The sequence below is a fragment of the Chelmon rostratus genome, chromosome 1, assembly GCF_017976325.1.
Source record: "Chelmon rostratus isolate fCheRos1 chromosome 1, fCheRos1.pri, whole genome shotgun sequence".
Lineage (NCBI taxonomy): Eukaryota > Metazoa > Chordata > Actinopteri > Chaetodontiformes > Chaetodontidae > Chelmon > Chelmon rostratus.
In genome coordinates, this window is record NC_055658.1 from 31,606,116 (window position 1) to 31,620,626 (window position 14,511).

Consider the following 14,511-nt stretch of genomic DNA (forward strand, 5'->3'; position numbering starts at 1 on the left):
TGTGTTAGCGTTTGTTGTTTCCTGCTTGTGGTCACCTGAGTCGGTTCATCCTCTGCAGCCACGCACATCTCTGCAGAATTTATTTTATAGCAGTCCATCCCATAGTCCTTCAGACCAACAGACCGACACACAGAGTCATGTGTTCATCAGCTAAAACACTGCAGACCTGACCAGCGTGGCATATTTAATAATCAGCATAGTTTAGTTTCTTCTAAACCTTTTCACTTTTTACTCGTTAGTAAATGTCTGTAATTTTGAATGAGATGTTCCACCGTCACGTTGACTCTCTGTTGTCATGGACAGTATACTGAGTAATGCGTGCGTTAACAGAAATAACGGCGTTTTGCCATCAGCAGCAGCATTCAGTGTTCTTCAGCTCTGAGCGGATCGGCTCTCGTTTTGATCGTGTCGTCCGTCTGTTCAGGGCCTCTGATGGATTACCTCCCCACCTGGCAGAAGATCTACTTCTACAACTGGGGGTAAGACCTGCTGGACGTGCTCTGATCTTTGATGTCTGCGAGTCAAAAAAGGACGACGGCGAGGAAGGACGGTCAGGAAAAGAGACACTAATCCCCCAATAATCTGCTAAAATGATGCGAGGACCCTCTGAGGGACACACTGATTATTCCAGAAAGGATTATCTTGAGACTATTTTCATTAATCAGCAAACAGGTTTTATCACCTCGAGTCTGGCACCACATGCGTCAGGGTTGGAGAATCTCATTCTTTGGCTTGATGATTTATGCCACTCTCCGTACAGCGATGTTTATCCGTGTTGACAGATCGTATGATTCATGTTGAAGATGTTGTAGTGATGCCTGAGCTGTGGAAGTCAGCAGTTCACTGCAGAGCAGAAATCTTTTAATGAGGATATAAAACTAAACAGCCACGACTGAGAATCACATAAAAGGCGATTGAAGAAATCTCGACACCTCGGGCGCGAAGTTCTGCTGCTCGATTCGCCGTTAGCCAGTTTTCACGAAGACGAGGGCACGCAAACAACCGAGAAACACCAGCAGAGGCAGACGAAACATCGTGAAAACTCGTGAGTCAGCCAAAACCGGTTTACGGTCGTGTCTGTGTTGGAGTCAATGAGCAGGAAGAAGCAATGTTTTCAATCTTTATTAACATACGGAATAATTTTCTTTTTGTAGCCTACAAATAAATAGTTTCATCATTTCAGTCCACGTGTGTTACTTTTTGGAGAGTTTATCATGGGTGGGACATACACAGGCATGGCCACGCTAGGAAAAATATGACACTCGCATCCATCAGAGGTTACAAACCGGTTTCCAGACCTCTCTTCTACTTCGACAGCCTTTCAGCGACTTGTTGAATGTCAAGTCTGCCGGGAACACAGGGTGTGGACACAAGATCTGCATCACAGCCTGGTGGGTGTGAGGGTGTGATACGTGCCAGCTGTTTTTATTACTGAGGTCCTCACTTGATGCTACCTGCAGCAGCATTGAATCATTTAGTCTCATCATCATCTGCTGCCCTAACCCCTAACCCTACCATCGGGATGTGGTTTCCACCTTGTACGTAAGAAATGTTTTCGTGAGCCACCGGGTCTGAAGATGAGCAGATAAAAATGTAAACTGAAGGCGGTCAGCCTTCCAACATTAAGTTCAAACCGCGGAGAAAACGAAAGGCAGCACAACGTCAAAATGTCTTATTTTTTGTTGAGTTGCACATGGAGGCAGACTTCAGATTCAACCAGCGACACATCCAACCAAGCTCCTTCAAATGGAGATGCATAGTCAAAAACAGCGTCGTTGTTTTATGAGCTTGGACTGAGCGTGTTCTGACGTCTGTATCCAGCCCGGATCTGCGTCTATTTATACAACTACCGTTCAGGTTTAAAAATCCCCTGCAGCGTTTGCATGAGCCGGAGGTGTTCGTCTCTGCAGCTGTGCTCACTGGATTTAACCGTTTTTTAAAAGATAGATCATTAACAACAATAAGAGCTAGGATGTTAACTATGTGACGCTCCAAGCAGACAGAAGTGCTCAAGTCCAAGCTCACAAATCGTCAGAAGTTGTAAAGACAGCTGACTGTCAGTGCTCGATGTCAGTGTGTGAACAGACGGCTGCGGATCGAACACTGAACGCAAACATTGTGGATCCCTCTTCAAATTAACTCTGGAAGTTGAAAATATATACGGCACCTTTTTTAATATCACAATAAAACAAAACAAAAAAAAAAGACTTAAGCAAGAAGTGATAATATGAATCAAAAACAACACTTTGATTTATGTATAAGGAATAAAATAGAGCAGAATTAACTCAGGCGTCGTTTTGAAAACTAAGACCAAAAAACTTCTCGACAATAAATGACAACATCACCGTCGGTCTAGAAAAGATTACACCCTGCGATGGTTTCCTTTATGAAAATAAAACTCAAGAGTCTGAAAATGAGAATGAGAGAAGAAAATACTGTCTCACTCCTGTAAAATCGTCTCTAAAAGAAGGTGGGCGAGGATTTCTTTTCCCCATGCAATCCTTTCCGCTCTCCGTCTCGCTCTCGCTCCATCTCTGCGCCCAAATGCTCGTGTCGGTGAGGAGGCTGCTCGGCTCTATGCGGGCGTTGGTACGTCTTCCCACAGGTCGCCGCTCGTGTCTCGGGCCGGTCAGTACGAGCCGTAACGATCCTGAGGAGACGTTTAAAAAGGCAGAAAAATGAGGCGGCAGAAGAGAGCCGAATCAATTCCCCCAGTTCCTGCACCGACCCATGTCTCACCTGGATTGTATTCATCACGCCGTTGGCGAGGACGGCCATCTTGCCCGCCACGGTCTTCACTCCCTGTTTGAACTGTGCGATGTCGGGACCGGAGGGGAGCACGCTGTCGAAGCCCGATGCCCTCCCTGAGAGGAACCACAGGAAGTAGCACAAAAATCTTCAGCATTAGTGTCACTCATTTTAAAATAGTGCCGTACACGAGTTTCAGATTTCAGCACGCCGCCTGAGGGGAACCTTTAAAACGCTTACTTTTATAGCTACAAACTACATAAAAAAACTTTATTAATCCCACGCCAGAGAAATTAAATATTTCTCTATATACAGCTGTGTATATGTACATTATATACAAAGAGTATGAGAATACTGCTGCCACGAGAGTACAAAATATATGCTGACTTCAGATTAATAATAATAATAAAAAGTGTTTATACTATTGCACAGAAGAAAATATAAGAAACAGTCAAAAATATGTAATATTGTGCAATATGTAAAGGATATGAGCAACCAAGCATCAACATCCAGTGCCAAAAACTGCAGTTCCTCCAGTGGCCACTTGAGGCTGGCTCCATAGACCTCCACATTACAATGACCAAGTTCACAGCAGAAATAAACATGTTTACAGCCTGATCCAAAGAACAGTTCTGTTCTCTGGTTCTGGATTTTTAATTGCCTGATAACTGTATGAGGGTGTCTTTACATAATCTTTATATAACTCACTCGTTAAAATTATATTGAGGTTTAAAGTTATGCAATATTATGGGTGTGGACGCTCTGAGTGAAAGCTAGCTGCCAGCTTTCAGCAGCCACGCCTGATTCATCTCCACCCACAGTCCACCTCTTTGGCTATTTTTGGAATAGCTGGGAGTTTGGTGGAGTCGGGCGCTACAAGATAGAGACGGCCGGAGTCACTGACACTGATCTTCACATTCAGTTTTCAGAAACCAGTGAGTGACGTCACAGAGACCATGTCCATGTTTCTACAGTCTATGTACAGAACACTGAATGTATGGAAGTGTTAATGAGTAAAAGTCTGATAGATGTTCTTCCTCTGAGTCATAAAGCTCCATTAAAACACATCAGTGAGCCTCATTGTTGTTCCTTCATCACCATGAACACACACACTGTGGTTTATTCTGAGTCAGTCACACACACAGGCCTGCTGCCACAAACACTCACTACAGCAACAAATGTGGATTCATCCACCGCTGAAAATAGTCCCAAACAAATGCTCTATTTCCTCATGTTTGAGTAAGGTTTGCTAATAACTACAGTGAACAGCTGTTTTAGGAAACTAAAGACAAACAGCTCACTGATATGTAGATTTATGTCTACAGGAGGAACCAATGGGCTTCGGGCTGAGGACCACAGACATGGACTCTCACACTGATTTCCTGACAATAAGAAAAATGTAGGAAAATACGAAACAAACTGGTTTTACCTTTGTGGTCACCGCCATCCCCAAACAGGTCAGCTGAACTGATGGAGGTGCTTCCAGACATGGTCTCCAGTCTTGTCTTTGCATCATACTGAGAGAAGACGACACTGAAGTCAACGGCGCAGTAATAACAGTACAGTTTCACAGAGAAACGGTGTCTCTGGTGAGCATTTATTGCTGTAAATCCACAGCTGACGGGAGTCTGAAGCCGTGCTGGAGTTTAGTTATTACTGTAACCTGAAATGAAGACGAGCTGTCTCACCTCTGCGCTGCTCTCCCGACCAAAGAACATGTCCGAAGAGATCGCTTTTGCGTTTGCAAACTTCTGTCTGGCCTCGCTCGACTCGGACACCGGAGCCGAAACCTCAGCTTTTCTTCTGCTGGGAAGTCTGGAAAAAAGAGGAGAGCACACATCAGAGCTGCACCCAGACCTGTGAACGCTGCTGCTTTCATTCTCTTCAGGAATAAAGACCAAAGACACACTCAGCCTGTGTGTGTGTGTGTGTGTGTGTGTGTGTGTGTGTGTGTGTGTGTGGATACATCAATGTAGATACCTCTCTCCAATTGGTTGAATACTAGAGATGGTGACCTCCTCTTTGGGGTCCTCCTTCTCCAGAGCCCAGGAGGTGGTAAAGGAGGCGGTCCCTCCCTCAGTGTCCCACCGGGATCCGAAACTGTCTCCCACTGTAAACGGGTTGTCCTTATATCTGAAACATCGAGCACAAGATTAGCGTCCGAGCTCCCGCCGGCCTGGGACTCACACTGACAGGTGTCATACGTACTTTGGGGGTCCGGAGGTGAAACCCGGCTCGTCGAACATGTCCAGTTTGGAGCGAGAGGAGGACTTGGCTCCCACAGGAGTTTCCTGCTCGATCACCTGCATCTCTGACATCACTGAGTGAGACACGGCACTGAAACAGGAAACACACACACACATCGCTCAGGCCTCAACACATGAAGAGTTTCTGCTCCTGGAGATGAGAGCTGGTCAGAGGAACCTCGTGTGGACGATCCCCAAACTGTGATGTTACCTCCTGTTGCCGAAGCCCATGCCCAGTCTCTCGGCCTGCTCTCTCTTCTTGCCTTCCAGGTTCTGGAGCTTCTTCTCCTCCACCTTCCTGTCGATCTCCAGCTCTTTGTAAGCCAAACGCATCGAGGCCACGCTGCAAAAGCCACAACAAGTGACGTCATGTGGAGTTGAGTTTTAAAAGTTAGTGTTTCATCTCTTATTTTAGAAAACGTAAAACAGAAATTACAAAAATAAGGGGACCTGCACAAATGAAAATGATGATAAAGTATCCTTACATGGACTCCTCGGCTTGTTTCTTGGCTTCAGCAACCTGCTCCTCCCTCAGCTTCTCGGCCACTTGCGCCTGCTTCTCCACCTCGGAGAAACTCTTACTGCTCACCTTCTGGGCTCCGAGGCCTTTCTTTGCACCGAGCTGCATCAGTGGGAGATGTGGTTCACAGATTAGTTCCAGGTCAGAGTCCAGGTTAGATACGAAAGGTTAAAGTGCATCCGCGGCGCTGGGCTGAGAGCAGCGTCTGACGCTCACAGTGGAGGAAAGCTTCTCTGTGCTCAGGTTAACGTGCACATGTGAGCAGGACTCTCACATCACAACAAGACTGGACACCAATCACGGGCCAATATGCAAAACTACACCGTGCTGTTCTGAAAACACACTTTTAGGAGACACAGAAGAAAAAATGTGCATATGCATAGATTCTGGGTTTCTGAATGAGGAAGAGGGAGAGATGTAATTCTAAGAATTCATGACGAGTTAATTTAACTTGTGTGTCTGAAGGGGACATTTAATTTACTATTCCATCAATTTAGCACTGCACGGCTGTGACGCTGTTGGATTATTGATAGATGGGGGAAAAAGATCAAAATAGATGCAGCAGAGCCAAAGATATCCTCTTGTTCATGTCTTTTTTCCTTTTTTTTAACTTTAGAATCGATTGTTTTACAATATGTGTAGAAAAAAAACATAAAACAAAAAGGCACACATGAGAAAAGAGGGGAGGGTCTAATCACTGTGACAACATGTATACATATACGTAGTAAGAGGTGGGGCCATGGTCCAGGGCCAGGTGGGGATAAATGAATATGATATTCAGTTCTTCCAGCTCCCTCATAGCACGGACTCTTCTCCCCCTCTCTCGTTCATGTCTTAAGCTGGTAGCAGCTAATGTAGCCTTGAGCCTACAGACGTCCAGGAAGCTCACGTCTTTCTGACTTCACACCGTCACATATTTTTTGAAATTGTCAAACATGAGTGACTGGATCTGACTCAAGAGACTCCTGCTGGAGACGCTTAAGACTTCATACAACTTTTTCACATTCGCAGTAGTACTTCTCAAATCCTCCGACACACTTTGACGTGTTTGAGGTGTTGGGAAGTACCGACGTGGTGGAGTTACATCTTTTTATTGCAGCTCCTAAAACACACGGTTTGTGCTTTGGTGAAAATGTGACTCACCCCTTTTTTGGCAGCCATGGGCTTCTTTTTTCCAATGATAGAAGGCTTCACATCTGTAACACAAGAGGCAATCTGTCAAAAAACTGCAACAAACTTCAAGATAGTTCTATTTGAAGCCATGTAGGCAACCTGAGAGTGACTTTCACATTGCCGACCTGAAATCAAAGCACGAAAAACACACCGGCTCAGAAAAACAAGCTCATATCGCAGAGAATCAGCCCCGAGAAGAAGATTCTCGGTGGGTTTTATTGTTAATGGCGAAGTGCTCGCGCTCAGTGAGGGCAGGTGAACCAGGGCGCTGCAGCATGACGCCGATTCTACCACGTTAGCAGCCAAGCTCTCATAACACTGCTGTTAGTTCGCTCTCATCATGAGAAAATGAACTTAAGTACAGACACTTTAGAGAAGTATTCAGCTTTCAGCCCCCACCCTAATGTGACGAACACTATTATTACATTCCTTTGATCTCATTTGTCAGTGTGACATTGGCATTGACACAATATTCATCATCGCAGCGATCCCCTGCAGGTACGTAGGACATCTCGGTGATGACAAACAAACCAACGCAGCAGCCACGGCAGATTTTTTCTGGCTGACTCGAACAAGCTCGTCTCGGAGCGACTTGTTTAACAAGAGGCGCTCGCCACGAAAAGGACATAACTATCTGGAGCTCTCCTCAGCGAACTATTCCCATTACGTGATGAGCAGAGAAGAGAGAATGGAAGGCGGCAGACTGGGTGACGTTTCAGTCAAGCAACACAGCCGTGCGTCTGAGCAATAAACCAGCCACCGCACACAGCTACGCCCACACCAGTCACCTGTAGGTGTTCGTCCTTCCTGTGATGACAAACGCATGGCGTCCTCTACACGGCAGGACAAATCAGTCACCACAATCATAATCAAGACACAGAAGAAGCTGATTTAACAGTCGAATAATGCTCTTTACCAACAAGGCTTGAGCCCAGATGAGGCTACTAAATACACACTGCATGTTGCTCTGGGTCACTAACACTGCTGATGACGTGTGAAGGACTGTATAGATTAGTCACCTAATCAATGAGTTGATCACAATAAATGTAATTCAAAGCTTCTAACTGTGATCACTGCTGCTGTTCTCAGTTTTCTATCATTATCAGTTCGATGTCTTTTTCCCTCTTAGCTTTCATCACTTTCATCACAAGTCTCTGCTGTGTTTTTAATGTTCTGTTTTTTGTAATTTATCATCTTTTGTTTTGCATCTTTTTGTACGAAATATGTTGCATCATTTGTCGTTTTTATTCATTGCTAAAATAATCTTCAGAGGACCTTGGCTACAGTTCAGAGTACAATTATAAATGAGCAAGGTGTGTGCAGGTATTTCTTTCGTCATTGTGCAGATAATTATTACTTTGTACTTGCAAACAGGAACAAACATAACTGAAGGATGAGTGTGTTGTTCTTGGAGAAGAAAGAGAAAACTGAACAATCGAACTGGGAAATTTTCCCAAAACAAAAATCACAGATTCATCTGGAGAGCTGCGTGTTCTATGTTTTATCTCTATCATTGTTATTATTACCCTGTTATCATATGTACATGGCAGTAACATACAGTGACTGAGGCGAGTACAGTATGCACCCTCTGAATAATACGGGAGTCAAACGGGAACAGGAAACCGTCAATGATGCCGCTGAGGTGACGTAAGAGCGGCGCAATGCCAGCGCCTTTAGTCTGGAGGCTGATTCAAGCTAACAGACTCACCGATGGAAGCTCTGGGTGACGTGCTCAGACCGTCGATGCTGGGTCCGTCCTCTGGCTCTAGAAAGGGGCAGATGAAAAACATGTAAGGCAAATATTCCTGACTATCGTCGTTACATGCAGCAGAATCCTCCTTAATCAAAGCCTGGGCTGTGGAGGCTAATTCACTTCACTCAAACGTTAAAGCAGTACTCCAGCATTAGACGCTGCCTGGTGATCGCCCATCTGTCTCACGCTCAACATCTGCAGTTTATAACGCAGTCTATCAGTTACCGGGCCAAGATAACCCAGATGACATCACTGTAAGGTAATCGAGTAAGACAGATGAGTAACTGAGACGACTGTTTGACTGACGGTTGTCGTCCTGGCCTTTAGCGGTTGTGTCCATCAGCTGTGGGGTGACAGCAGCTCCATTCTGCTCTGCCTCAGAGGGCGGCGCCATACTCCAGTCATTGGCAGGCTGGAATGTAAAAAACAAATCCAGGTGATTTATAATTTCAATCAAACGCATGTGAATTCATATACCAGCTCCTTTTTTAATCATTTTATATTTAGGCCAACAGCATTTATTCATACTGACCAAAACGTCAGTGGTCTCTGTAGGCAGACCGGTTTATTTGATCTTATCACACTCTCATATCTCTCAAATATATATTTATGAACAGAAATAAAACATTCCCAGATGTGTGGCTAACATTTTTTCAATCACATAGAACTTATTTATTGAACCGTGATTTTGAAAAAACAAACCAGCGTATGTTCCGCAAAGAAGTCTGTCTCTTTCTTCTCAGGAGCTGCAGGAGAGCCTCCAGCAGAAGAGTCGATCCACAGCTGCAACGAGCAGAGGACGACAACTCAGACAGCTCCAGTAATTATGTTCCCGCAGGAGGTTTACTGCTTGTGATGTGATCTTCATATTCTGTGACCAGTGGACTCCCTGTGGACTCTGAACTGGATCTGCTTCCACAGCTCAGACACTGATAATTACTTAAGACGACCACTCCTGTGCACAGTAATATGTCGGTGATCCACAGGACACTGACAAATTTCTGTTTTTTGACTGTGAATGTTGTACCTGTGGTAGACGTCATGTGATAATCACATATTAACTAAATACGTATTAATATTAATATTTAACTAAACATCTTCGATCAGACAACTTGCTGCTCACTTCTGATGATTACATGTGTTCACAGTGTGTTTCATATTTCACGAGGCTGAGAGGGGATATGTGTGTGTGTATGAAACACAAAGGCACCTCAGTTTGCACACAGATTGTACTGAATATTCAGGCACAGCCGAGTGTGAGTTTGAGCTCTGCCTGAAATCGTTTTCACTAAACTAACGAGCTAGCATTAATAAAGTCGAGCTTGTTCTGTCAGATGGGATGTGTCCTCCAGCCTGAATTAAAATCATCTGAGGAATGAGAGGTCTTTCCCTGCCATAGACCGAAAGCTGAAAGTGCAGATTGGTGCTGTTTGGTGCATATTGTTATCAATAAAGGCAGCAGCACCGTAGCTTTATCAACAAAGTGAAGGATACAGCCTGACAGCGTACTGCTGGGCAGCACTAAAGTTAAAATCAGTCATGATTCAGGTTACAAGACATGACTTGATACTCACATCTGTGCCATACTTGGACAACGCAGCATTGGCCTGCTGCCGGATCTTCTCTCTGTACATCTGGGCGGCACGGCTGTTATACTTGGCGTTGGTGTCATTTGTGGAGCAGCCATGCTGGCGGAAGAACGCCGTCTTCAGGCAGAAGGAGAGAGCGAGTTATTGAATCACATCACAGAAATCTGCGCTAACAACACTAGCTTATTAAACATCTTGTTTTTAATTAGTTTCAATTAAGGCCCAACCTCTGTTTGAGCGGTCAGTCTGACTTACCGCATTGGCATTGCCTCCAACTTGCATACATCTAAGCTGGAACCAGTTCCAGTTGGAGTCTAACTCAGTGGATCTGCGGGGAAAAAGGGAAGATTATGGGAAGTCAGCCCTCCAGAACGTCAGGTACACCTGATCATGGCACTGCAGGTCACCAAGTATCAGTGAACATTCTCATTCACTCACAATCTGCGATCAAAAGGCAAAATTCTTTGCTACACATTCGCTAAATACTGTATATGCTATTTCTGAACAATAACTGGATGATTGCTTACTTCTTGGACTTGCCTCCATCTTAAACCTCTAGGTTCAGTTTATCACTCCACCCTGAGATGCATTACTGCTGCCAGTTATTCAGCTCAATACTGCATCTTGTATGAAGTAATTAGGTGAGTGTCTCTAACAGGAAGACACGACAGGTTTCTGTTTAAGTCCTCAACGGTAACCTGCCATCATACATCACTTCCTTATTGAACTGGTCATTATTTCACCTGTTTCTCTGATTGGCTAATGCTGGAAGTCCAGCGTGGGAACAATGAATTTGGGAAAACTGCTTTTAGTAACGTGGCGCACATATTTGGAACATTTTACACCACACATTACTACTCAACACAAACCAATAGGTCAATTAAAACCACCCACACTTACATGTAACTGTTTTCAATTGTGTTCTGTTGTTTTTTCTCATTAATTATTTTTACGTGTATTTACTCTGTCTTAACTGTCCTCTCTTGACATCATTGGAAATGACGGCGTGCCCTCAATGAGTGTTCGTCATTTAAATAAAGGTTAAATGAATGAACAGCACCTGTTAATTGAAGTGGTGCCGACACTCGTGCTTTTCTCTCTCTGAGAGTTCGAGAGCTCACTAAAACTGTCAAAGAGGAATGCACCGTGATGACTGGTGACGGCTGTGATTGCTGCTGTGGTATTCTGAAGCTTACCTGATGAAGCTGAGGTGAACTCCCAGAGAGCGGTGGATGCCAGAGCAGTCGATGCACAAGAACACACCATATGGGATACTGGCCCAGCTGGGGTTTTTGGCGGCACAGTCAAAACAAACCTGAACACAAACAGCATGCACACATCATTAACATCGGAATGGTAATTAAAGTGTTTGGCAGCAACACAGTCACCGTCTAACCTGACATTTTCAGAAACTGATAAAACGCCAATCATGAACTTCTAAAGCCCGAGGTCACAGTCCAAAAGACAAAGATATTTACTTTTTAGAGGCTAGAGCATTTTTTTAATATATTCAAACTTTTTATGTCGTGCCTTCTTCAAAGGGCTTCAAAGGTTTTTACACACAAAAGACAAAAAGCTCTCCTGCTATCGACAGTGAGCTCAAGAGCAAGATTGACCTCGACATAATTTGGATTTAACTGACATGTTTACTTAATCAGCATCACTTCAGTTGCCTTTCCAAACATGTGCTTCTTAACCATGCATACAAGTCATTCTCATGCACCTTTCCTAGCATACATTCTGACCTGTCAAAGCAGGACACACATGTGTGAAACTCATTACTTTAGCGATGTAACACAATGCAGCAATTAATCATCTTATTAGTTGACAAGCCAGAATGTCTGCTATGGGGACGGTTTGGTAAAGTTAGTAGTTCATTTAACATTTTCGCCCGGTCATATGTCAACTATGAATGACCCCGCACCCTCCAGTTTGGTTGTTCAGGGCACCTGCTGCAAATCTTAGAAATATAATATATGTGAGCATTAAAGCAAAGGTGAATCACAAAAGGACAATTATGGTGAATGGAAAAAAAACACAAAGTGTCAGAGTAGAGCACCGCAGAGACCTTCAATTAGTAAAACAGATAATAGAGATAATTACTGTGATGATAAAGTAATGTCCGTTACAATTGCAACTATAAGCTGGTAGAACAAGTTGTGGGCAGACACAAAAATCTGGCAACGAGACCAGTGGAAAGTACTAAATGTGACAACAAGAAATAGGGCAAACATAATTGGTATTCATATTTCTGGGACAGACCAAAGGCTAAACAACCTTAATTTCACAGCAACAAATGGAGAGGTGTTGCGACATACTGGATTTTCAGCTATGTTTTAACATTGGTTTGCCTAGAGGTGAAAAATATATTAACTCCAACTATTATCAACTCTTTTGATAACTAATTAATCATTTCAGTCATTTGTCAAGCAAAAATGTCCGATTTTCTTTTTCACCTTCTCAAATGTGAGTATTTGCTGCTTTTCTCTTTTGGATATAGCTGTAAACTTGATATCTTTGTGTGTTGGACTGTTGGTCAGGCAAAACTACACACTGACAAGTCGTCACATTGGACATTTTTCAATATTTGGACATTTCATAGACTAAACACTCGTTAAGATGAACACAAACTAATCTACATAAAAATGGATAATAACAAATAATTATTACTTGCAGCCCTTGTCAACCATTTATAAAACAAAAAGATACTGAAAACTGGACAAGTGAAGCCTAGATTTCTCAGAGTCAGAGTCCCAAATGAATGCTTCAATGAGAAAACAAAAGCTGCCGGTGTGATTCACACTGAGCCAAAGAATCGTTAGAAACTCAGGCCTAGCACGGGTTCAGTGCCGGAGCGGTGGAAAGACATTTAACATACGCTTTCAATGAAGCCATCTTGTTTTACAGTGTAAAATCAAACGCGAGACACTGTAAATGAACATTGAACTGAACATATGGAGCTGACAGGCCAGGAGAAACCGTGCCAAATGTAATGCAGTTACTGTTCCCGTCATATGGTCCAATACTGTCAAACATTTCGGGTTCAAATGGATATCGTAAATATGTTTACGAAACTGCGTACCTTATTTTGAATATATCTACTGTCTAGTCTAACCAGTTAACACATCCTCCCCTCATTTCCACACGTAGCGTAGCCTAAAGGCTAGCTTCATACACAAATCGTATACGTGGCCTTTATGTTTGACTGCTTTACCGGTATGCTAGCAGACGCTAGCTCCTCTTTGCTGTCTGACCGTGTAGCTGGGCCTAGCTACGTGCTAGAAAACAGTTAGCCAACCAGCTAACGGATTCTGACCGAGCAGGTGAAGCTAAGTGACAAACTTCTAACACAAGACACAGTAACAACACGATACACGTTGAGCGGCGGCGGCTTATTAAGTTACCTTGTTTGTAGGAATAGACCTTAATCTTTTGAAAATGGTAAGGATTTCAGTCTTATTTGGTTCCGTAGCCATCTTGCCACTGTGATAATTTCCATCAGCTGACGTCAGTACGGGTCCTCATGTGCCCCAAATCAGTAAAAGCGAAAGCTGTTTTTGACCTTCGCTGTTCACGCAAGCAAACGTAACAACTCTAATTGACAAAGCTGACTTAAAATCAAATGATTGGTGCCAATACTTTGTCTTTCTATTAAAACAGTTTTGTCAACTTGCACTTTTATACAATAATATCTAATATAAATGCAATAGAAAACACTGCGACTGTTCTACCGCAAAATCGCAGCATTAAACCCATAATAGGATCAAAGAGCAAGATTAGTTAAGTCCATGTCTCAGGTATCCAAATGGCTGGGCTTTGTATATTTTGTCCTTATGTGCAATTAGAATATTAACAAAATCCCGCTACAGTATTTCATCACCAAGCAGTATTTCTGACATATTTTATGTGTAGTAATAACTAGTAAATAAGGAGATTATATAAACACAAATCTACCAATCCCCCAAAACAACATTACACTGGTGGATTAGTAGTTTAATGGAGATTTATTTACATGTAACGCCTGCAGATGAGGCAAAATTAGGTTTGTTTTGGTTTTTTTTTTTTTTATCCCAGTGTACACTCCAGGGGGGATTTATTATTTGACTGCATTCCTGTTAAATCCATTAAAAATGTCATTATATCGTTATGTATAATGTCAACTTGCTTTGTGGACTGGCTCTTACCTAATCATCATCTACTAACTAGCACAGTTCCTTATACTTTACTTTAGTAAATATACTTTTTATAAATATACTTTAACTTATACTTTTTAAACTTTTTACTCAGCTAATATATCTTCTACAGATATTGACATAAATTGTGCTCTCTATGTTAGATCTCCTTAAATTGTAATTTCAGTACTGTCCCGTCTGTGAGACGTTTTTGCAGTACATTTTGTGCAGAACATTTGATACTATTCTGGTACTACAGCATATACTATTTGGCATCCTAGATGATGACATTGTGGTACATCTTTTGTTA

At 43.0% G+C, this 14,511-nt stretch overlaps 2 protein-coding genes across 3 annotated transcripts in view; one reads left to right on the forward strand and one right to left on the reverse strand.

Annotated features, from left to right (window-relative positions):
• Positions 1-1,178, forward strand: part of pex16 (peroxisomal biogenesis factor 16) — a 10,863-nt gene extending 9,685 nt beyond the window's left edge. Inside the window, exon 11 of the mRNA XM_041933780.1 lies at positions 425-1,178. Within this exon, the coding sequence (XP_041789714.1) occupies positions 425-483 (59 nt within the window). The 3' untranslated portion in view covers positions 484-1,178. The remainder of the gene's footprint in view (positions 1-424) is intronic.
• arfgap2 (ADP-ribosylation factor GTPase activating protein 2) lies at positions 1,103-13,549 on the reverse strand. 2 transcript variants are annotated; one of them, XM_041933753.1, is made up of 17 exons: positions 13,434-13,549; positions 11,226-11,344; positions 10,285-10,357; positions 10,015-10,146; positions 9,143-9,223; positions 8,747-8,852; positions 8,396-8,452; positions 7,476-7,520; positions 6,658-6,710; positions 5,480-5,616; positions 5,206-5,337; positions 4,957-5,085; positions 4,729-4,881; positions 4,437-4,563; positions 4,178-4,265; positions 2,740-2,864; positions 1,103-2,650 (listed from the first exon to the last, which is right to left on the reverse strand). In XM_041933753.1, the coding sequence occupies exons 1-17, from the start codon at positions 13,503-13,505 to the stop codon at positions 2,630-2,632; spliced, it is 1,650 nt and encodes a 549-aa protein (XP_041789687.1). In that variant the 5' UTR covers positions 13,506-13,549; the 3' UTR covers positions 1,103-2,629. The 2 variants fall into 2 exon arrangements, with proteins under 2 accessions (XP_041789687.1, XP_041789693.1); XM_041933759.1 differs by lacking the exon at positions 7,476-7,520.
• Positions 13,550-14,511: the final 962 nt, after the last annotated feature.